The sequence below is a fragment of the Anarhichas minor genome, unplaced genomic scaffold (assembly GCF_050575085.1).
Source record: "Anarhichas minor isolate MPS153535 unplaced genomic scaffold, ASM5057508v1 ptg000020l, whole genome shotgun sequence".
NCBI lineage: Eukaryota > Metazoa > Chordata > Actinopteri > Perciformes > Anarhichadidae > Anarhichas > Anarhichas minor.
Genome location: NW_027466466.1, coordinates 2,122,929 through 2,145,603, shown reverse-complemented (window position 1 = coordinate 2,145,603; position 22,675 = coordinate 2,122,929). Strand labels below are relative to the sequence as shown.

General features: G+C 41.3%; 1 protein-coding gene across 3 annotated transcripts in view; it reads left to right on the top strand.

Moving 5' to 3' along the window:
- The first annotated feature begins 2,615 nt into the window (after positions 1 to 2,615).
- LOC142954425 (copine-9-like) overlaps positions 2,616 to 22,675 on the top strand; it is a 74,139-nt gene continuing 54,079 nt past the window's right edge. For 2 of the 3 annotated variants that reach the window (XM_076095419.1, XM_076095418.1), the window contains exons 1-2: positions 2,616 to 2,695; positions 4,745 to 4,785. In XM_076095419.1, the coding sequence (XP_075951534.1) occupies positions 2,616 to 2,695; positions 4,745 to 4,785 (121 nt within the window). The remainder of the gene's footprint in view (positions 2,696 to 4,744; positions 4,786 to 22,675) is intronic. The other variant, XM_076095417.1, reaches the window with a different exon arrangement.

Here is a 22,675-nt window from a genome sequence, read left to right as displayed (position 1 = left end):
CTTTCCAGATTTAGCAGCGCAGACGCCTCATTAGAATATGACAGCTTTTGCTGCTTCTGTTAGGCTAATTGACCGAGCCTCACTGTTTGATTACCTACTCCAGTGAATATATTCAGCAGTACATGATGTAACCGATTGCTTTTACAATGTTAGAAGGGGAGAGGAGGGAAAGCGTGACGGTGTGTTCTGTTCGGGGTTCCCACAGGTGAATCTGTAGAACTTTTAGAGCTTTAGTTTTTACATTGTGTAATACCCAGACGGCAACCTCCGGTTCTGCCGAGTGAAGCCGATGCGGAAGCGTTTTAAAAATTGCATTCTCTCTAATGTCCAGCAGGGGGCGACTCCTCTGGTTGTATAGAAGTCTATGAGAAAATGACTCTACTTCTCTCTTGATTTATTACCTCAGTAAACATTGTAAACATGAGTTTATGGTCTCAATCTCTAGTTTCAAGTCTTCTTCAATACAGCATGATGTTCATTTAGTAAATGATGGTCCATTTAGAGTCAAATAGACCATAGAGAGGAGTATGCTTTAGGGCGGGCTTACTGTGATTGACAGGTCGCTGCCGCTATCAGAGACGTGTACGGCGTCTCTATGTCACACCGCCGCATTCTAAATATGGTAACTTTTGTTCATTGGTTGTAAAAAAAAACATCATGGCGACGGTCGTGATCCAAAGTTGGTGGCGATAAAATCGTCGAACTCGAGGCTTCAATTACGGCTTCGGTAGTGGCAAAAAAAATATTGGAGTCACATGTCTTCCGAACATTCTGACACTAAAATGTTAAACACACAAAAATAGTTATGATTACATACAAACGTAAACACAATCCACTTATTAAGACAAGACTCACAAATATATATCTGATGCACACACAAATGACATGAGCGTACCCCCACGAACTGTAATCTATTACATCAACTGCTGACTTGCTTCATAATACAAAACCTTTTCTGAAGTATCTCAACATGTAAATTTGAATATTTTTTTTGGTGAAGATATATGTTGAAATAGTGATTAATGGCCTCCAGTATCACTCAAGTCTCTCCTCATTGTCTCTAATCCTTTTCTTTTTCCTTATTGTAGCTTCCTAATTAAATATTATTCACAATTAATGAAGGTATTCTTTTTCCATCACTGTCAATGTTACTCATAAATAAACTGAATTCAAGCGCCGGCACATGCTGCACAACGTATTAGCAATGCATCTGTATTTATTTTTAAGGATACAAAACTTATTCTTACACGGAGAAGAGTGTGAACTAACACATGTGGCCATGAAACGTCCCCACGTTGATAACTAACATTAAGATGATTATTTATTGGGTCACAAGTTTTCTGAAATTGTATGTTTAAATATGTAAATGAGGCATTCTCATATTAAATATGTGCAAATGTTCAGATATTTCTAGAATGGAAATCTGAACATTGGATAAATTCAGGTTCAAAATTCTTGTTTCCTTTTGTTGACGTATTAGTCAAAGGTTTTTACAGAGGGATCTTATATCTCTTTGTATCACTCCATAAATCAGAAATACTGTCTGTAAAATCCATTTTCAACCATGCTTTTAGTAATAAAATGTTGTATAAATCAGGCACTGAACAAACCCCTCTGTAAAGAAAATGTTCATAATATAGAGAGGAATGAAACTGGTAAGTTTGATGTAAGAGTGAAGTGGAGATTTCTGGTTCAGAGTCTGAGAAAACAACTCATTCAGAAAACGGGCTTTGAAGACATTACAGGTGAATAGAGTGAAACATAGGTTTCACCATGAAACTTCCCCAGTTGATTACTTACATTAGGACAAATCTTTTTTCGTAATACAAGTTTTCTGAAATGTTATGTTTTAGATATGCAAATTTGGCAGAATCTAATGGTAACTTTTGGTGAATTTAGGACAAATAGAGACTCAAACAGACAACGTATTAAAATAATCGCCTGAATGTGTATTTTTTATGTTTTCTTTCCACTATGGACTAAAAATAATGAATAAATAGCTGAAGATCATCATGGGGTGCCTCGACATGATGCATTATGATTGAATGCGTTCATTAAAATTGCAGGATGTATCATGGACTCCTGTTGCTATAGCCATTGACAAATGATCAATGCTCCTCCATTGGTGATCTAATTATCACCACCTGAGAGAGAGAGAGAGAGAGAGAGAGAGAGAGAGAGAGAGAGAGAGAGAGAGAGAGAGAAAGAGAGAGAAAGAGAGAGCACCGGTGCCTCCGGTTGGCCGCGCTCTCCTCCTCCTCTTCCTCAGCGCCGGACAGAGACACCGGGGAGCGCACCGTAGACGCACGAAGGATGAAGGAACTTTAAATCTGCCTCACAACTTTCACTGCCTCTCTCTCTCTCTCTCTCTCTCTCTCTCTCTCTCTCTCTCTCTCTCTCTCTCTCTCTCTCTCTCTCTCTCTCAGTCTCTCTCTCTTCCTCCTCCGCTGCTCCACAAGCGTCACATCTCAAGAAGATTTCTTCGACAATGGATTTACCGCAATCACGATCCTGTTGTGAATGATCACACCTTCATCATTATCATCATCTTCTCCATCTCCTCCTTCTTCTTCTTCTTCTCGCTCTGCGGATGCTCATTAGCGTCGCGAGCCGCGATGATGGCATCGATAGGGGAATTCGACCCTCTCAACACCAGAGTCCCTGCAACTAAAATAGAAGTTACCGTCTCGTGCCGGTAAGGTCAAACCCCCATGCAAATACACACACGTGGATGTAAACGTGTACAAGTGAGATTAAAAGTGGGCATCGTGTAAAGAAATGTATAAAAATATGTCTGATACGGAATTCAGATGAAGGTGCGCGACAAGCGCGCGGCATCAGAGTGACAAAAGTTAATTACGTGTGTGTGTGTGTGTGTGTGTGTGTGTGGCGAATTTGGTTGTGCCTTACTTCTAGTGTAACTAATGGACACCCTTTAACATTTTCTTTTTTTACTCTCACGATTTAAATGTTAAGTAGCTGTCCAATGCATTTGCGTGGATCAAGACAACAACATCTTAATATAAAAGACATGCATCCATCCCGTCGGCTGCCTCCCAGCATGCATCAAGGTCATTAAAACCCTCTTGATTTCTGCACAAGGTCCAGCCAATGACCCTCTGATGTTCACAGACGTGCATGGTTGTGGATTGATGCTGAGCACCAGGTCACAGATTTAAGCATGATGCAATTTTATACATTTAACAAACACTGTCAGTAAAATCATCATTAAAAAAAAAAAATTGATTCCATCTCCCCTGTGACTAAACATCACACCTGGCCTCTCTGCTCGGGTGGCAGGCTGCCCCTCGGCTGAACACTCGCCGGCTGAACTGACCGGAGCAGTAGAAACGCAGTCATGGGTTTCCACAGACTGTCAACCCGCCTGGTCTGGGGTCTGCCTCCTGAATAATGAATGGCATGCTGCTCGTGTGTAGTCCCTACTGAGATCCGCCAGACACCTGAGTCAATCTGGGAGAGGGAGTGGGCTTCCGATGCATGGATGATGGGGGTTCTTTGTGTTTTCATCCCCCCCCCACCCCAACAAAAAATAATACAAAAAAGGCTAGAATTACATGTCAGACGTCTTGGACTGACCAAGGTGGAGCCTATAGTTGTTCAATTTATTTTCTCCATCTTTTTGAATGGAATCTTTTTGTCAGGCTAGTGGACAGAAAACATCCAAAATACACATGAAGGTGTTTTTGTTACTGCATTTGTCTATTTGAGTCTCTAGATTTCTCCTAAATTCACCAAAAGCTCCCATTAGATAATGCCTCATTTGCATATCTAAATGTAAAATAGCAGAAACAATAGTCTTAACGTGGTGATAACTTTTAGTATTTCTCAAACACTGGCTCAGGTTGTTGAAACAGTCTCAACACTCTCTGTACTGTAATTGTTACAGCTGTTTGGTGGGGCGTCACAACTCTGCTGAAATTCAATTCTGTCGTGAACGTCATTGTTCAGACATTTGGACTTCTTGTTTTGAAAAAACGAAACAAAGAAATCTCATTCAAGGATTGACCCAAAGCGATTTTACCCGATTCACCTGTAGTGTCTAAATATAATACATATATTTAAAGGCCGTTTTCTCTCAGACTCTGAGGCAGAAAATCTCAGCGTAAGTAACACTTACAAACTCTCCGGTTTCATTCCTATCTACATTCTGAAGGTTTTTAACGGGGGGTTTGTTCATGTATCCTTCATAGCCTGATTTATATCAGTGTATTACTAGAAACATGGCCAGAATGAATTCTGTAAAAAAACGTTGACTCAAATATGTCAACAACATGAAACAAGAATGTCAAGCCCCGCTTCGTCCAATGTTCTGATTTCTGTTCTGGAAACGTATGAAAAGTGAGTGTCCAAAGGTAACAAAATCTGCCTACCGACACTAAATGAATTACTTCTTCATCTTTCTCTTCATCAGACTTTGACTAGTGACCTAGTGTACACTATGTTTCATGGCTTACTGTTGCTTGAATGGCAGAGAAAAGGGTTTAGCAGCACAGTATTTTTAGATGTTAGTTCCACACAATTACTCAGGGAGCAATGTAAATCTGCCCATGACCTCACTATCGGGGGCTGAGCTGAGACGTTCAGAAACACTCGGGGGAGCGAAATACAAAAGGGATAAAAAATGGAGTTTAGGAAATGTAAATGAATGAATACATTGTCTCAAAACTATTTAAAAAAGGGCTGAAAGGATCCATTGTTACCGGAACTTTTGCTGTTTCCACAGGAGTCTGCTGGATGTCGACACATTCTCCAAGTCAGATCCAGGTATGTATGAAATCGTGCTGTCTGAGCTGCATTAATAGAACACTGTTTGTTTTGTCAGCCAAGTTTGCTTTAGCAAATAAATTATTGTATTACCAATTTGGATATTGAACTGAATATCAACTCTATCTTTACTGTCAAAAAACGTGAGATGCATTTTTTTACACGTTATGTGTACACCAGCATTCTTTCTTACTGGAGGAACAGCAGTACGATATAATGGATGGTGTTTTGCTCTTGCACTGGTAAATAACCCAGAAGGCCAGAGGTATCGATGGGCGACACATCTGCTGATGAAATACAAGAGTGAGGAGGGAGAATAAAAAACGAGGACGGGACTAAGGAGGGATGGAAAAGTCAAGGTTGAAGAAAGGTCAGGATGTCGTGAGGTTGGCTGAGTTTTGGTATGTTGGTGGTAAAAAAAGAAAGAAAAAATATAGTGGAAGGAAAAGGGAATAAAATGCCTGCCTCTGAAACTCTATATACCCATTATATTACCCTTGGCTATTCACCCCTTGCATACTGTCTCAATAAATACACAAGGCTGATGGTTTTCTTTAGGTATTTAGTGTAAGGATATTTCTCTTAAGCAGGACTCTGGAGCTGCAGATGTTAGCCAGGTATCAGGTATCTGAGCTCTGTATAATTTGAAAATAATTACATTTGCATCTTTCAACTTAAGACCCAGGAAACCAATGAAGACCAGAATGTCTTCATGAACACCAGTAACAAATGTACATTTGGAAACCTTAACGGTTCTCTATACAACAATCAGAACATTAATTGGTTTTGTTGCCTAAACCTAACATTGGTTGTGTTGCCTAAACCTAACGTTGGTTGTGTTGCCTAAACCAACGTTGGTTTTGTTGCCTAAACCTAACGTTGGTTTTGTTGCCTAAACCTAACGTTGGTTTTGTTGCCTAAACCTAACGTTGGTTTTGTTGCCTAAACCCAACGTTGGTTTTGTTGCTTAAACCCAGCGTTGGTTTTGTTGCCCAAAGCCAACGTTGGTTTTGTTGCCCAAACCCAGCATTGGTTTTGTTGCCTAAACCCAACGTTTGTTTTGTGGCCTAAACCCAGTGTTGGTTTTGTTGCCTAAACCCAATGTTTGTTTTGTTGCCTAAACCTATCGTTAAATTGCTTCCATGGTGGCAGCATGTAATTTCACACATTGCGTGCCTCCACCACATAAAGGTCATGGTCATTTCTCTTATTTCTGTGAGATCACGTTTAAACACTGTTAGCTCTGTCAGCACTGTTGCTGTTCTTTGCACTGTTCTTGCTGTTAATACTCTTAGTGTTGTGGAGGCAATCCCTCTGCCCAGAGTATTGAATTTACCACCTTTAACTAACACAATCAACAATGTCAGCAAAACGGGATAATCGTCAAATCAAGGAATGTACCGATTGGATGGTATCAACCTGCTCACAAAATGACATAAATGGTCAAATATAAAATACCAATTGTTCATTTAGATTTGCTGTTATCAACACAACAAAATGTATTTCGTGCTGCTTGTGTTGTGCTGTGTTGTAAAATCCTGACAAAGTTGAAAATAGGGCGAGAAAGAAACAATTCACTGAACGCTTTAAAGTCTTGTATACACTTTAGAGCAGCATTCTCTTACACAAAATTTTAATAAAATTTATATTAAAACTGTCTTTCCAGCGGATGTAAGGTTGTGTATATGATGTCAGCATGTTTGCCTCCTATTCAGCAAAAGCCGAGGCCGGAGACATTCTGGCCCCTTTCAGAATGCCAGCTCAAATCCATTTTTTTCTGGCATATCCAGATTGTATCCACATTTATTTTAGAAATCTGGAAAGCAAAAATATAAACAAATGAAATGCCATTTTTGCAAATAGGATCCAAACCACATTTTGAGGTGGTTTGAAATGTGATTATAACTGTGATGGCATTTTGGACAGACATGGACGTAAATTGTAACATGACATGTAAGCGGAGACATGCAACTGCTAGACCGTTACTCTATTTTTCTTTTTAAATCCTTGATTCTGGGTTGTGAATTGCCGACTAATGCTATAGTGGCCAATGGACTCTCTGCAGGAAGCGGTCTGGTTGTCACTCTGCCAGCAACTCACGGAGAAGCTCTGAAATATTTATTTTATTTCCAAAGCACAACATCTTTCCAATTGAAGAAAAATACAGGAATAAAACATGAAGAGAGACAAAAAGGGCTGAACGGCATTAAATAAACACAAAGAGCATGGTACATGCTGTGGAAGTGCTAGTTGGAGAGCGAAAGTAGGACGGAGGATCTAAGTGCGGCGCTTCACTTATTCGGTGCAACTGTAAAACACTACTAATCAAACTTGACTGTCTGTTACAAGGGATCAATTGACGCACTTTTCAAGAATTGTCATAAGCAAGAACTACCTTCATCTCTAGCTGTGTTTAAATACATAATAAAATAATATTCATTTTTAGCTTCACAGATGTCACAGAACACTAATGATCACAGCAAAAAGTGTGGCAGACAAGGCTGTAGAAGAATGCCAAGAAAGTGCTTTGGTCAGAAAACGAATGACAACAAGACTGAGTGCGTTTAGCCCTCGAAAAGAGCCGTTTCAAAGAACATTACATCTTCTCTTCACCTGGCAATCCAAACTGCTCTTTTACAAGTTCTAGGTGTTTATCCACTTTTGCCCTCCTGATCCTGAAGCTTTCTACCGATTGAAAGTCCGGCGGCAGCAGCAACAGAAAAGCAGAGCGGTACCTTTGAGAGCCCCTCGGGTGCAGCTTTCTCTGACAAATGTTAACCCCAAATCAGCCAGACAGTCAGGCCTTTTTAATGAGTTACACAGGTCACAGCTGGAGAGCACAGCTGTCTTACTCCTCGCCCGATCTGGTCTCAAGGCTCGGGTCATAATGCCCCGTGACTGGCCGCAGATGTGAGGGCAGCCTATGGAGCTACTGGGCTCCAACCGGTACAGACAGGGAGAAGTGGTGCATGAACCTTCCCTTCAGTCCACAACATAAGCCAATGAGGTGATGAGTTATCAGAGCTGCCTGTAGAGCTGCTACATTGATTGACAGGTCGCTCCCACGGCTTTGGCCCGTCTGTGTTTTTAATTGAACCCTTTCACAGTATGTTGTCAGTTCATGAAAGTTAATTAGTAACAATTTCATTGCCTACAAATGTCTTATTCAGCGTTCAGTTGTACTGAACCTCTCGTGTCACTTCTGGTTCCAAAAAAACAAATGGCCACAGCCAAAATGCCAAACCTGAGGCTTTCAAACGGTAGTCCATGAACCTGTTGGTGATGTCTTATATAGAGTCAATCATATGCATCTAGAACAAGTTGAACTATAAAATGAAAGGCCTCCTCCAATGAAAATCAAGTTTTTAACCTTGTGAACATGTACATATAATTCATATGCTAATTATGACAATTTCACACGAAAGTCAAATAGGATAAAAGGATGTAAAAAATCTAAACACATAACAAATTCATAGATACACACATACTAAATGAAGCAAAGGTGAATTATGTTGAAGCTAATTCAAGGCATGAAGGGATTCTTTTCATGATAAACTAAATGTAATTCTAATGAACAGAGATGCGTTTTAAGGAGGTTAAATCAATGCCTGGAGAGGACCTTTAAATTATCATGTTTTCTATACTCTCTCGTTTAAATTCATTGAAAAATAAAACTGTACATTTGCTTATGTGTGCAACAGTATTACAATGTTTGTACAGTTAATTTACATGTGCTGTATTGATACAGTAGGTTGGATGTGCAATACTAAGTTAATCATGCACATAAGAGTGTAGAGGATAACGATCACATCAGAATTATGTAGTCTATGTATTTTTTTGCATTCATATGCACACTAATTAGGGTGATAATTGATAGTGTTTATTAATAGTGTGTATTATTATTAGTATGGCAGTGGTTGCTAAGACAGCTCCACAAGGTGATCTGAGTGGCATAGATAATCTACAGTGAACAAACGACCAGTTTTCTGTACATAATGTCTGACTCATAGACTGTATATAAGCAGTTGATGTAGTCATCGATACATCACCCACTGCTTTGTGGACTGCAGTTTTGAAGCCTCAAGTTTGGCAATTTTGCCATCTTAGCTTTTTGCAACCAATGAACGAATGAAGTTCCCATATTTGGAATGCAAAGGAGTGACGTAGAGGCTTTGGTAGCAGTAGTGTTGGGACCATGTGCTTGGCTTCGCTATGTGCTCTTGAGACAAAGAGATCTGGGCCTGACGATTCTGCAGGCAAGGCCCATCCTAATTAGGGTAGATAGCATCCAATCCCCCACCAGAAAAAAGTTCACATATAGGTGCAACGCTGTCCTCCCATTGGCCAATGCTCACAGACACCCCAGGTGCCCTGTGGATCAGCCGTGTTTCCATAAAAGAGTCTTTCACCCCCACGTCTATGCCATTCCCGTCCGACTCACGTCGGAAAAGGAGGCACGCAACGTTGCTGTGATTGAAAATAAAATCCTAGGTTAAACAGTTTTACATTCGCTGGACGAATCTACTGGACTGTTTGTTTTGTTTTTGTTTTGCTTCCTGGAAGAGGAAGCGGACAATTTTCCTGCAGAAGTGAAGAAAGGGATTCTTCAGAGAGAGAAACACACTTCTCCTCTCCACCTAAGCCGCATTTGTTCCAGCCATAAGGAAAGAAAGATTCCCTTAACGAGCCAAACAGACGCACAGAGTTTTATCACCGTGCCGCCTGAGTCCCGCCGTGGAACTCATAGAAGGACCACATCTCCGACCACGAAATCTACTCATAGTAAGGCAAAGAGTTTGGGCAGATTTAGTCTATGGTGTTTATTATCTTGTTTGTGTTCTTTAAGTTACTGTGTCATTTTTATAACGTAGTGTGCGTGCTCAACAATCGCCGAGATTAACGGCCGAGATCGTGAATGCTGTGTATTTCAATACTGCTGCAATCGTGTTGAGATGGTTCACCGCTGGTGAGACCGGAAGTTGCTGTTTCATCGGTTCAAAGGTCAGAACCGCGGTGGTGCGAATCACAGCATAGTGCTCAGGCACCCAAAGGTTAATGTGAACATTAACTGGGAAGTTATGAAGTTATACAAAGACCAATGGACAGCCCCCCCCCCCATACATTTGTCCACTAGTATTTTCATGAGATGGATCACAAACTCTTAAACCCTTCAGTTACAGTGACAGCTGCTCCCTGCTGCTGGCGTCCAGCCTTTACGATTGTCAAGTCTCAGCTGTTGGTGATTTGGCAGCAAAGTAACACAGGAGCAAAAATGCCATGACAGTGCTCTGACTGCCGTTTATGACAGGAAGGAAGTAATTAACAGTGTGGGTGCCGTACAGGAGAGAGGAGATTGACCCACTCAATCAGTCACTCTTTTTCCACCTCACATGTCAACGTTTTAATCAAATTATACACGCTATTCAGAGCTTCTTCTATGGGAGGAACTACTGTAGACTGATGCTGATTGTGGAAATGCTAAATATAGTAACATCAAAGGACAGAGAGGACAAAAATACACAATATAAAATCAGACTGAAAAGAGTTGCTTGACATCACACAGCTGAAGGTGAGTTAATCACTCCATTCTTATGTTAATATTATTCAGCACTAATAGAGAGCACCCAGTAAATGGGTCAGCTGTCTATAACCACCTCAAGATGGTCTATGGGGGCGGGGGTGAGGAATATGAGTAGTCCATTTTATTTGAATCTTTTATTTCGAGGTGTAGAAGCTTAAATGGAACCTCAGGGAGAGCCCTGACCGAAAAAACGAACCAACTCTGAACAGAAATAAAATCAGCATACTAAAAAAAAATCCCCCCAAAAGTAGGAGGAAAGTAATTAAAATGGCTGCTCTACTTTACGCGACTACTTGGCAAGGAGTCAAAGGTGGTAAGACACAACAGAGAGAAGAAAAAGTCTCTTCAGATAATGACCTGATAAACTGAAATTGAAACTGCACACCTCAACACACACATTCCATCCCGCTGTTTTCAATGCCAAGGGCCATTAAAGTGCCTTAATCAAGTCACGGTGGAGGACACATTGGCATTATTTGATCACTGGGACTCACTATTAGACATAGGTCACCTGAACGGACCTCAGATGTGTTTTTTTAGAAATATTATATTTAGTGAAACATTCGACAATAAATCATGAGCCAAGTTTTTTCCAAATTTTAAACAAATTTCTCGAATATTTGCGAAAGATTTGGATGCCAAGAAACCATTGCAGACAAAGAGTATGCAACAAGATGGTGTAGTTTACAGCTATTTTAATTTACTTCCATAACTGAAATTACGACGGAAACATACTTATCTTTAGCCAAACCATGATGCTTTAATATACAAAACGAGTAGTTGTATTGCGTTTTTATTTTGTTTCAATTCACAACATTACCACGTGTTTAAAACTATGAACGTAATCCTGGAGAAAATACGTTTGTCCGTCTTTTCAGTTCATTTGGTCGCCTAAAAAATGTCTTATTCAGCGTTTGGTTGTACTTAGCTCCGCCTTCTTGTGTCACTTCTGGTTGCAAAAACACAAGATGTCGACATTCAAAATGATAAACTCGAGGCTTCGAAAGCGTAGTCTACAAACCAATGGCTGACTAACTCCACTTCTTATATACAGTCTACAACACATAACAAATAACACACACACAGGGTCACAATTGCAAAATAATAGAACCAAGCTCATCTCGGTAATTGTGAACACCGACTGTGGAGATATACAAAGAGGTGACTATACAACAGGGCATGGCAGAACATTTGGCAAAGCAGAGCTTTAACTGTGAGCTAAACCTGCGTACATTTCTAAATATTTCTGTTTCCAATATCGCTGCACCAACTTTTCCACCTGAGCAAACACCCATGTGGTTTAAATGACATCGTCCCGGATCTCCTGTTGGCTTTGTTGAACCTGTTAGGGCGGGACAAATGGCACCTTGGTCACTCTTATTGGTGGGTGAAGATTTGTGACCTAATGAATCCCGTCAAAGCTCCGGCCGTCCTTCAATCGGGGAAGACAAGACTTTTTTTTCATGTGCTATAATAATTTTTGTCCAATGCTTCTAAAATTCTGATATCAAAAGAATTTCTGTATATCAGTCAAGGTTTTATTTCTGGTCCACAAGGTTATGATCTGTTAAAAGTATCTGCCCCACTGTGCCAGGTGTGACGTTGTTGCAGAACATCTGCTCAATCAGTGAAAGTGAAAATAGGTGTTTTAGGTCCAGACAGATGTCAGGTCCCCTTTGCAATGAGTGACTGAGCTTTACTCAATTTGTGTGAGGAAGAGTAAAGCCTCCGCAATAGCTGAAAAAAGGGACGGGATAAATATTTACTCAAGGTCCACTTACTAACTTCTTTTTTTGAAGCTTTCAACCATTTTCCGTTGTCTTAATCCGACGAGTTCAGTTCCTAAACTCAAGAATGAACTTTCGCATTCCAAAGACCAAACTACAGAGAAGCACGCTGCAAGCAAAGAGAGCCAGAAATAGCCAGCGAGAGCTTCGGAGGCCACGCTGACGAGAGTGCAAATTACCAATGTGAGGCTCCGAGGGATCAAAGTTAGTGATCAATGACAGAATCCACAGTGCAGAGAGATAACAACACCGACATGAAAGACGGGAGCACACGATTGCACATTTGGAACACGTACAAAAACAGAAGGAGAGAGCAAATTAGATACAGAACCAACCCCCCAAAAAAAGCTTCCACACTTTGATGGTACTCAGACGATGCTCTGTGATACCCGTTCCTGATATTCACTCTCATTCCAGTGCAATGTTGAATCATTGTTTTGTGTCTTACACCTGAGGTAGTCAGAGCCTCGTTGGCCCTGATTCGATTTTCCTCAAGAATGTGACAGGGAAAATCATACGCGGTTTTGTTTTGTTTCTCTTCTGCGTCCTTGTGTTGCGGCTCTGTGCAAGAATGCGCCGAGATACAAGAGCAAAGACTCTGAAGCACTTCTCCTTATCTAATTTATCAACGAGTCAGTGTTTGCCCTTGGGGACGTTGTATCACGTTGCCTAGTCATTGTGTAAATTAAATTTATTACTCTTACTTCGCCATCAAATTACCTGATGCCTCTCGGTATCTGCCCACACGCTCCGGATCGATGCGTGTCTGGAGGAAACTGGTGTTTCATGTTGGAAATGTTTGGCAAAGATGCTGAATAAGAGATGACATACTCTTCCTTCCTGCGAGCAAGAAAGCTTCCACTTCTTTTCACTTTTCTTATTCTTACTTAATTTATTTTGTGCTGGGTCGCATTGCGAGTGTTTTTACTTTTAATTTGACAGTTATTTAATCTAATATGCTTTACAAAGACCATGAACTCCAGGCATGCAATGTTCAGGGTTGCAGCGCTGAAATTGCTTCTTGGGTCTCGATTCGTTTTACTTCCCTCTTATCTCAAACTGTCTCATTCTTCAGCCTTCGGTCTCGCCTACTTCGGTCTGTGATCTTGATCTTTGCCTCTCCCGCTCAACAATGTTGCTGGGGGATATCTCATAGAAACGCAAATGTTTATAATGCTGCAATAATCCATATTTTTATATCAACATTGGCTTGATTTACTTTGTGTTATGTGAAAGAGGTCCCTTGTTGTTACAAACCAACAGAGATTCATCACCAGCTCTGCAGCTCTCCCGAGCTCCAACTCCAAGCCGAGTTTTAGCTTCTTGAAGCTTTTCGTTTTGTTTGTTGGTTTTGGTTTGGCTTCAATGTTTTTGGTTGAGTCTCACTGTTCTCATCTTCTTACCCTACTCACCCCCCTCTTAGGAAACATAGAAGCTGTCTTACCTAATTTATATAGGCTGCTGGGATCGTAAGCAGCCAGAAAGAAATTCTGGCTGCTTACTTGACAGATTACAGACGTGGCATATGCGCACGGGATCAAGATCACAGAATTACAAGAGGTCCCCAGGTAACGCTTGTCCAGTTATATAAAGTTTGTTACGTAACTTCTTACAAATTCTACGTACTTAAAAATAAATCAATGTTGAGTTTTGACACCAAAGAGATGGATATTTCCTTTAATTGAGACCAAAACAAAGCTAAAAAGAGGGGAACCAGAACTCATAACGAATGCTAAGAAAGGATTTGCTAACTCATTATACAGCTCAACTTAATAATATGACTAAACACGCCTTGGCAACAGCTTCGACACCAACACGTGCGTAATAATCGAATCAATCACTTGTTGATTTTTTTTACACTGATATTTTGCTCACTGAGGATGACAGTTATGTAAACCTTTTTTTTTTTTGGACAGCGTTCATGAATGCTGTGTACCAATTTACACTGTCAGTCAGAGTGTAAGAGTAGGTGTCACTTGTTTTTTAAATGATGGATGTTTTCATTTTGAAACAAAGCCCCTTTCATACACCATGCTCTGACTTGCCGTTAGTCAGCTGGATGTACTCACGCTGTCGTATTCCGTCCCGGCTCGGGCCGGGTTCTAACATATTCTAGGCATGCGTGACCTCAGACTCAATGATGTCGTCCTTGGAGAGACGCAAATGGCTCTGGTGCCAGTAAAAGTCATCTCCATTTGAACTGAAGAATTGAGATTATGGGCTGGCAAGAGGGGGGCAAAAAGTTCTGTCATTCGGTCAGAGACAAACTCATCTGATTCGTTCTTTGGGAGCCAGATTAAAATAATGGAATTTATGAGATATTTTCCTTCCCGTTCCCAACCCCTTATAGATGTACTTCTTCTTTTGTTTTCCTCTCACTGAATCCACCCTTTTGCTCTTCAAAAAGCGTCTTTTCCGGCTCCTATTATATCACATTGATACCATTTCAGTTCAGAATTACTAGAGAAAATAAAATAATATCACTGACATTGGCTCGTTAAAACTCGAAAGCGTGAGAGAGAACACTGAGGCGATCTTACAGCCGCTCCGTGTGCTCAGTGTGCAGCTTCCGGAGCTACGCACTACTTGTATTTCTATCCAACCACCATCTAAACCTCCATCAGGCTCCCATATGAAACATCCCACTTCTCTTATGTAACATCATTTGCCACTGGAGTGCTGGCAGTTTTCATCCACATGCGTGAGCGTCTCACTCCATTAAAAATCTGTATCGGAGAGGACGGCCTTCCCGCTCCCACCGGTCCGGGAGTAGTTCAGATAAATTGCAATTAAAAGTGTATCAATTCAATGAGGATTATTAATTTTCTCCCATTGCCGACTCACATTTGTTAAATTTACTACACTGCGTGATGCTTCCTGCACATTTCATTTCATCTGCTTTAGGATTGTGACTCACTAGCAGGTAGGAGTTATAGTATATTATTAGCTATAGCACAGCAGGTGTGGTTTTAGCTCTGAGTGTGTTCTTTGTCCTGCTGTGGTTTTACAAGTACTCACCTTGGAAGACCATATTCTGATACATGAACTACATGATTTACATGAACTACTTTTATGTGACACACGAAGTCTTTGTTGTCACGTTTGCGGTACGGGTGTGATTTTCTCTACGAGCTGTTAAGTATTTGAGTATGAAATTTGTGAAAATTGCTTTTGAACAGTTGGTAAGGCAGAATTTCTGTCACGGCACCAGATGACAAACAGAAGAAATGATGATTATATTTTCCCTTCATAACACTTCCTCATGCATTGTATACACGTTATGTTGACAAGTTCCACTTCAACAAGCAAGGTCAATTATAATTTGATTAAGGCAAGGCTCGAGTCATACCGTCTCGATAAAGGTCACTGGTCTCTAATTACCCTCGAGGCCTCCTGAGGAGATCTGAGGAAAGAGTGAGCAGCCCCCCCCCCCCCCCGTTGATTCAGACGTCCATGGTCGTCCGTCTCACACCCGAGGCATTTAGCAGCCATATTCATTTCAAAACATATCCCTTCTGGGTAAGGAATGTGTCCATATACCGTACACATGACAGTGATATGACAAAGCAACATTCAGCTGTTAAATGCTTAGCTAAATGTGAATTTACTGTCCCAGCCTGTTTCAGCTTGAACACAACCCCTTCACAAACAACCAAATGATGATGAACAAATGTGTGAAATAAAAGCCGGTGCTGCAGTTTGCTGGTTGTTTCTTTCGATGCCCTTGTGTTAAACACGGAGATGGAACCAACTAGTTAAACGCTAGAAATAGTTACAAGAAACAGTGGCATTTGTGTTTTTATTGATTAATACAGCAAAAAAAAGACAATGTATTTATGATCATTTGAGATAGATTCATGAACTTTGGAAAGATATTAATGGTAAATGGACTTGTACTTGTAGTAGCACTTTTCTAGTCTTCAGACCACTCAAAGCGTTTTACCACAACATGTCATCATTCACCCATTCACACACTGATGACAGGGTGCTACCATGCAAGGTGCCACCTGCCCATCAGGACTCTAACTAACCTCTTACACAATTTGGTTCAGTGTCTTATCCAAGTACACATCAACATGGACTAGCGGAGCCAGGGATTGGACCGCCGATCCTCTGATTGAAGGACAACCCTGCTCTACCACTGAGCCACAGTCGCCACAGACAAAGAGCCATGCTAGCTGTTTGCGCTGCTTCCAGTCTTTACGCTAAGCTAGGCTCTGTACTTGAGTTACTTCAAGGAACTTTTATTTAGTGTTGATTTTGGCGGTCCCTGTGGACGAAAGTGGTAGCGATTCTGAGCACCAGAGTCCCTTTAGAAAACCTCTCATTTTACTGCAGCAGGCGTCCGACAGTCTGCGACCTCCCTTCCCTCCGGCAGGCCTGGCAGTAGGGCCTGGGCCTCCAGCAGCAGTGGTGTCATGCGTCGGCTCCCAGCACAGCAGCACGGTGAAGCTGCGCTTGCCGCCAGAGCTTCCGACCGCAGCGACTCCATATCTGGGCCGGTCGCATGCAGGAGGCCTCGCTGAAGTCTTCCCTGAATCTAACCGATGACAAGTATTAATGACAACAAATTATACAGTATAGAAATATACAGTCTCCAAGCTGATGGTCTCGTTTACTTGTGTTGGTCACATAGACGTATCAGTATTCAATTGAGACTGTTGCATGACAAGTAACAAAGTTCCTCACAGTAACTTTAACAGAAACAAAAGAAGTGGAATGGCTCTTTTCTCTCGCTCTTGGAACAATAGTGAAAATGTTGCTCTTATCTTGAAGTTCGACTCCATCTGTGTTCTGTTCTGGGTTTTTCAAATGGAGAAGCCCAACTCAATCATTAGATTGCAAATAAGCTAAGCAATGTAAAATCAAGTTCCTTAGTTCAAGTGTACGCTCTATTTAGAACATTTTCACTGCCTTACCTGGCCAATTATGACAGGGAACTCTAGCGGTTATATCCCTCTCCTCTCCGAAGCCAGCAGACTCCTTTCGACAAAAACAGTAATTTCACCTCGCAGGACAAGGGAGTTGCTGGTCTACTGCTACCATTGTTTGACCGACTGATCCGAACTAACGTGGCGAGCACATTGCTAAGCTCCCATGCCGGTACTCCTGTCTGCTTCTCCAAACGGGGAAAGTGCCGACCCCCGCCTACTCACTGTATACACTGACTATGGATAATTAGGCTACCTAATGAGGGGGGCTAAGGCTCTCATGTGTAGAATATCCAGGATATCAAGGATTTAAGAAAGGGCTTGGGTAAAAAGAATTTTGATGCTAAAACCTGCCAAAACCAAAATTTAAATGTATGAATTTGAAAACATAAGGAACTCAACTGGCTATAAAATTATATAAAAACATAAATACATAGTACAGAGATTTTTGCCCTTTAACAATGGACCCACACAGAATAATGTTCCGAATGCAGTTCCCTTTGGCTCGACGGAGCTTTTACTGTTTTTTTTGTTTTGTTTTTTTCTGGCCTGAAGCTGTACTATTGTTTTTGTTATTTATTGATTTTATTATTCTTTTGGGCGATCCACACCCAACACCAGAACTTTATTTTGAGAATCAGGATCTTTGCGGCGTTGCTTGTTCATAAGCAGGCTTGATTTTCACAGAAAAAAAACAAAAAACGAAACCCTTCTTGGTGCAGGTTCTCTCCATATATTTGCTTCCAGCTGAGCAGCTTTGTTATAGCTGCTCTACTGAGGTTTAAGAATTGGCCTCCACGGGTTTTGGGGCTCTCTGGCTTTATCCCTCTCTTGGCAGCAGATCAATAGATCAGTGGGGGTTTGCGTGAGAGGTGTTTGTGTGAGGGATTTCTGACGGACGAGCCATTCTTCTCCATCTGAAATCTGTCACCGCCTGACAGTGGATTTCCCAAACATCTATCCATCTCATCGCATTACCTTCATGTCCTCTTCTTCTATGTAACCCCCCCACCACCACCACCATTCTGTCCTCCTTTCAGTCCTCCCTCTTCATCCTGTCCCCTCTCTGTTTCACCCCACGGCGGGCAGCTTGTGCCCCCCAGCCTGTAAGTAAACCTGTGGTATCCTGTCTATGTCTGTCTACTCTCTGATTATATTATTCTCCTGCAGTGTAAATCCAAGAGGCAAGCTGCCAGAAATCCCCAGTCGCCAAAAAAAAAAAAACCTCACACAGGTGACTGTTGCTGTCAGCTCGTTCGGCATTAGCCCGATGAGTCCAAAAGTGCACTCTGCCACTTTCAGTGATGGGACGGGCAGTTTAATGCAGACGGGATTGAAATGCCTCTTGGTGTGCTTGCTGGAGATTACATTGCAGTCTGTTGAAAATATTAATTCGATGTGAAAACTTGCACACTAATAGTTAAAGTGGACCAAGTTTATTAATAGAAATGATTAGATTATTGCAATTATAATCTCTGCCAGGAGAACCATGCGATTGCTCGCGTGTGTGAATGTGCACCTCCGCGTCTGTCCACGGCTAACCTGTCTAATCTGCTGCAGCAAACTGCATAGTGTTGGGTGCTCAGCTATAGGACAACTGTGGTTGTTGCAGAGCTCTGCGCTGTATTGAGTGCACCTTTTCTTATTATTAACAAAATGATTGTCGTTGTCTCTTCTGCAGCCCTTATTTCTGATTATTACCCCACCGTTACACCAAATGCAATTCTGTTGTTCAGACGATAACGTCAGGTGACTGGGCATCCAACAGCTACAGAGGCAGTATCTTCTTGTGTGTTTGACAAGACAGGCCGAAGTAGGCAGAATACAATCCTTGACATTTTCTTTTTCGATGCCTCCAAGCAACCACAAAAGTTGGTTGTACTCTTGTCACACCACAGTGAGAGGGAGACAGAACACAACACACACATCTTTCGGGAAGTATTTTCTTCTTTTGTGGTTTTATTTGTGGTTTTATGCAAAATTGGTGAAGGTTATTAGAATAGCATATTTTGAATTAAATTGCTGGATTGTTGGCAGGTATACATTACTGACTTGTGAAAATTACAAATAGTCTCATAGTAATGCTCGCCTGGGAAATTCTTGCTAGCGCTAGCTTTAGGCAACCTGTCCTCACTCCCAACTCGTCAAAAAACGCCGCTTTGTCAGCAAACCTCTGCGTCGGATACCCAGGCACCCTTTGGTATCTGTATGAAGCTTTCTACTACATCAAATGTAAACCATCTGTATCTTTATTAGACGGTCAGAGCAACAGACAGAAAGAAAAGTCTGCTAAGGGGTTGGTTGGAATTTTAGGTTGGACGGGTTAAATAAAAAAAGGCCTTTCACCCAGTAGACTGCTGTCCTTGTCCTGTGTGAAACCAAGTCAACATTGACTTACTTTTCTTTTATAAACTTATATCAATTGCATACTTTACTAACAAACATACTTTTCCGAAACCTAACCAAGTAGTTGTTTTTCAAAAAGAGACTGTATTCAAAGTTCAAAGTTAGCTTTATTGTCAATTCCACAATATGTACCGAACATACAGAGGAGTTGAAAAGACTCCAGTCCAACATATAAACATATAAAGTGAATACAGTGCTTTCCTGTAATCATATAGTAATTGGAAACTCTAGGTTTTTGATATTTTGATATTTACCTGGATGCAAGTTAGCGTTTTTGCTAATCATATAATGTTGCCCATCACAGTGACAATGCCCCCTTTTAAAAGGTGACAGAGGTAGAAAGAGTCTCCATATCTTGTATTAAAATTAGAAGTATGCAGTTATAGACAAGATGAGCATTCAACAGGAGGGATAGGGACAATACAATGGATGTGGGGGAAAACCTTTTTTAAAACAAAATGCCCCCAGTGCACCTCAAAATGTCTGTGCACGACCCTGCTTGTGTTTGCAGGAGATGCATCTTTTTATCTGTGTCACCTCAGAACTTACTTATTTACTGTGTGCTGTTACGCCGCGGCTCCACGTGAGAACGTATTATAATTTGAGCTCACTTCCGATTCATTGGTGTTCAGAGTTGCCTGTGTGCCCGTCCGACTGCTATCAGGAGTTGGAGAGACAACGAATTGCATTGTGATTCGGCCGCTCCGTGGCCGAGCAGATGGGCTCTTTCCTTTCTCGGTCACTTCCCATAAAGCAGGCAATCAGTCAGGTTCTCAGGACACGGCCGACGCCGTGGACTAGTCCGAGCCCACTGTTGGTCTGTGGCGCTGTTACTCTGCAACCTTGGGGAAACATCAAGGTGCTGTGACTTTGATGTCTGATAAAGAGACATAGTCTCTGCATCAATTCAGCTGTTGGGCCAGAGAGAGCATTTGGGTGTGACCTTGAGCCAAGTAGATTTAATCCCTGGAGTGCGTTTGCCTTTATTGTTTCCTGTAGTGTAATCTAATTGAAAGGCTAACATGTTATTCACAAACTGATTAACTTGTAATACCCTTTTAAGCGGCATTGTAAGTCTTGCCCGTACGGTTAACAATCTGACAAAGTGAAGATTGTTTTCCTCTAAAGACGCAATACCCAAAAGGTTTGCTGCCTGCTGCCCTTTCTCTGTTATCTCCCCCTCTGTTAATTGCTCATTAGGAGGGAAAATGCACTTTTAATTGTCTGCCGGTCCAGACAGTCTGAAGTTCGTTAGAGCTAATGTCCAAACTTCACAGAGGCACACAGTGGCTGATGGTGCCTGTCTAGACACAAACAGCAACACTCGGCTAATTATTAATACATCCCATAAGAGCCTTTAGTGAGTGTTGTTTGCTTGCGTGTGCAAGAACTTATATATCCAAACATGACAACATGATGAATTTGTGGGTTGTAAGTCTATTTATGTAGTTGTATTCAAATTAAAATTTGTCTTAAGAAGACAAATGTACGGTATGGTGAACAAACAACGGCAAGACTTTGTAAACAGTAAAGCACAATTAATGACTGGTCAGGGGACCCACACTTTAACTTTATCTTAGACTTAAAGTGAGGCGATGTCCCATCCCCTTCTATTGTCCCCCATGGAGCTTTATTTCAGAAAAAAGATGTACTATAGTGAATGGCGAGAGACTCATCATTTTTTTGACCACGTTTGAATTGTGCCATGAATTACACCGATGGTGTTTGTCAATTTAAAAGATAATTGCAAGTCAAAAAAGTAGTACCATTTAGTTTTGTGGGAAACCGCTCAGTGAACTACATCAATCGTCTCGCACAATATCCGTCACCAACACTAGCTAGCTAGGTAACGTGGCTTTGTTCCACGCACAAATGACTGTTGTCTTTCATCCAGAGACTACCGATCGTTTTAGCAGCTGCGAAGCGAAAAGATGAGCCTGCTGCTAGCGCAAAGAAAACCAAATTGCTCGGTAGATAAAAGCTCAGGACAAAAACGTCTTTTCCATCTCTAATTGGTCTCTCTCATTGGTCAGAGGGTGGTAATAATAATAATAATAATAAAAAGTCAGACAGATAAAATAACAAATACTTTGCTGGCAACATTGTTCAGGTCATATGTTTCGTGATGTAAGCCTTCAAAAGTATTTCCTTGTTTTTTTACTGAATCATTCTTACAGTTATTACATCAAACATTTGTAGTCTATTGTTGTCTATGTTGTAATCTATTCTTTTGTCTATCTATTTACTGATATAAACATCATAACATGTAATATTTCAGTTAAATGTGTTACTAGCATGTTAATACATTAAGTAACATTAAACACAATGTATTGTTGAGGCTGTTCGGAATGCCAATATTTTGAAAAGGCATTAACCAAAAGGTCGGTCACCAAAATTCATCATCTGGGGAACAAGAATATCTGTATCAAAATTTGGGGCCAGTCTATCTTGTAGATGTAGAGCAACTTTACTGGATATGTGAGAATTTAGACCTGTTGTCAGTAGATGAAAAGTCAGGGGGTCACCATTGTTATTAGGGTCATCATCTGCACACAAGGCAAAGAATCACCGAAGTCGGTAGAATTCATCTTCTGGGGACCATCAATGTCTGTAAACACATTTTGTGGCAGTCCAATGGTTGAGATATTTTCGTCAGACCGACATTACCTCTGCAGAGCCACGCTGTTCCAAAAGTCCATTTGTGACTCGCCTTTAACAGCGAACTGTCATTTTCTTTCGGATTGGACACCACCATCAGCAGGATCATTTGTCCGTGCCTTCAAGGAATCTGTAAAACCACTGTTGCAAAGTAAATCCGTTTGATAACGTGACAGCGCTGTGGTTACGGTTTGCTTAGGTTTAGGGAATGATCATGGTCTGGGTTAAGAGGCACCAAAGTTGACTGACGCTAGGAAACGGGCAATGAACAGTTCTCTCTTATGTTGTCGGTATTGTCTATAATAAGGTCACCTGAGTGACAGGAGTCATAATTACCATGGTGGCTATGGGGCTCTGTCAGCCAATCGTGAACACGCCGTTTTGGGGTGTTTGCTGAAACGACTGATTCCGTCATTAGTCTTCGGAGGACAGTTAGCAGTGAGAGACCCGGGCTATCCTGAGAATAATGCCCTATACACAGCAGTTCTGCCTATTTTTAATTATATATATTGACGGCCGGGGAGAGG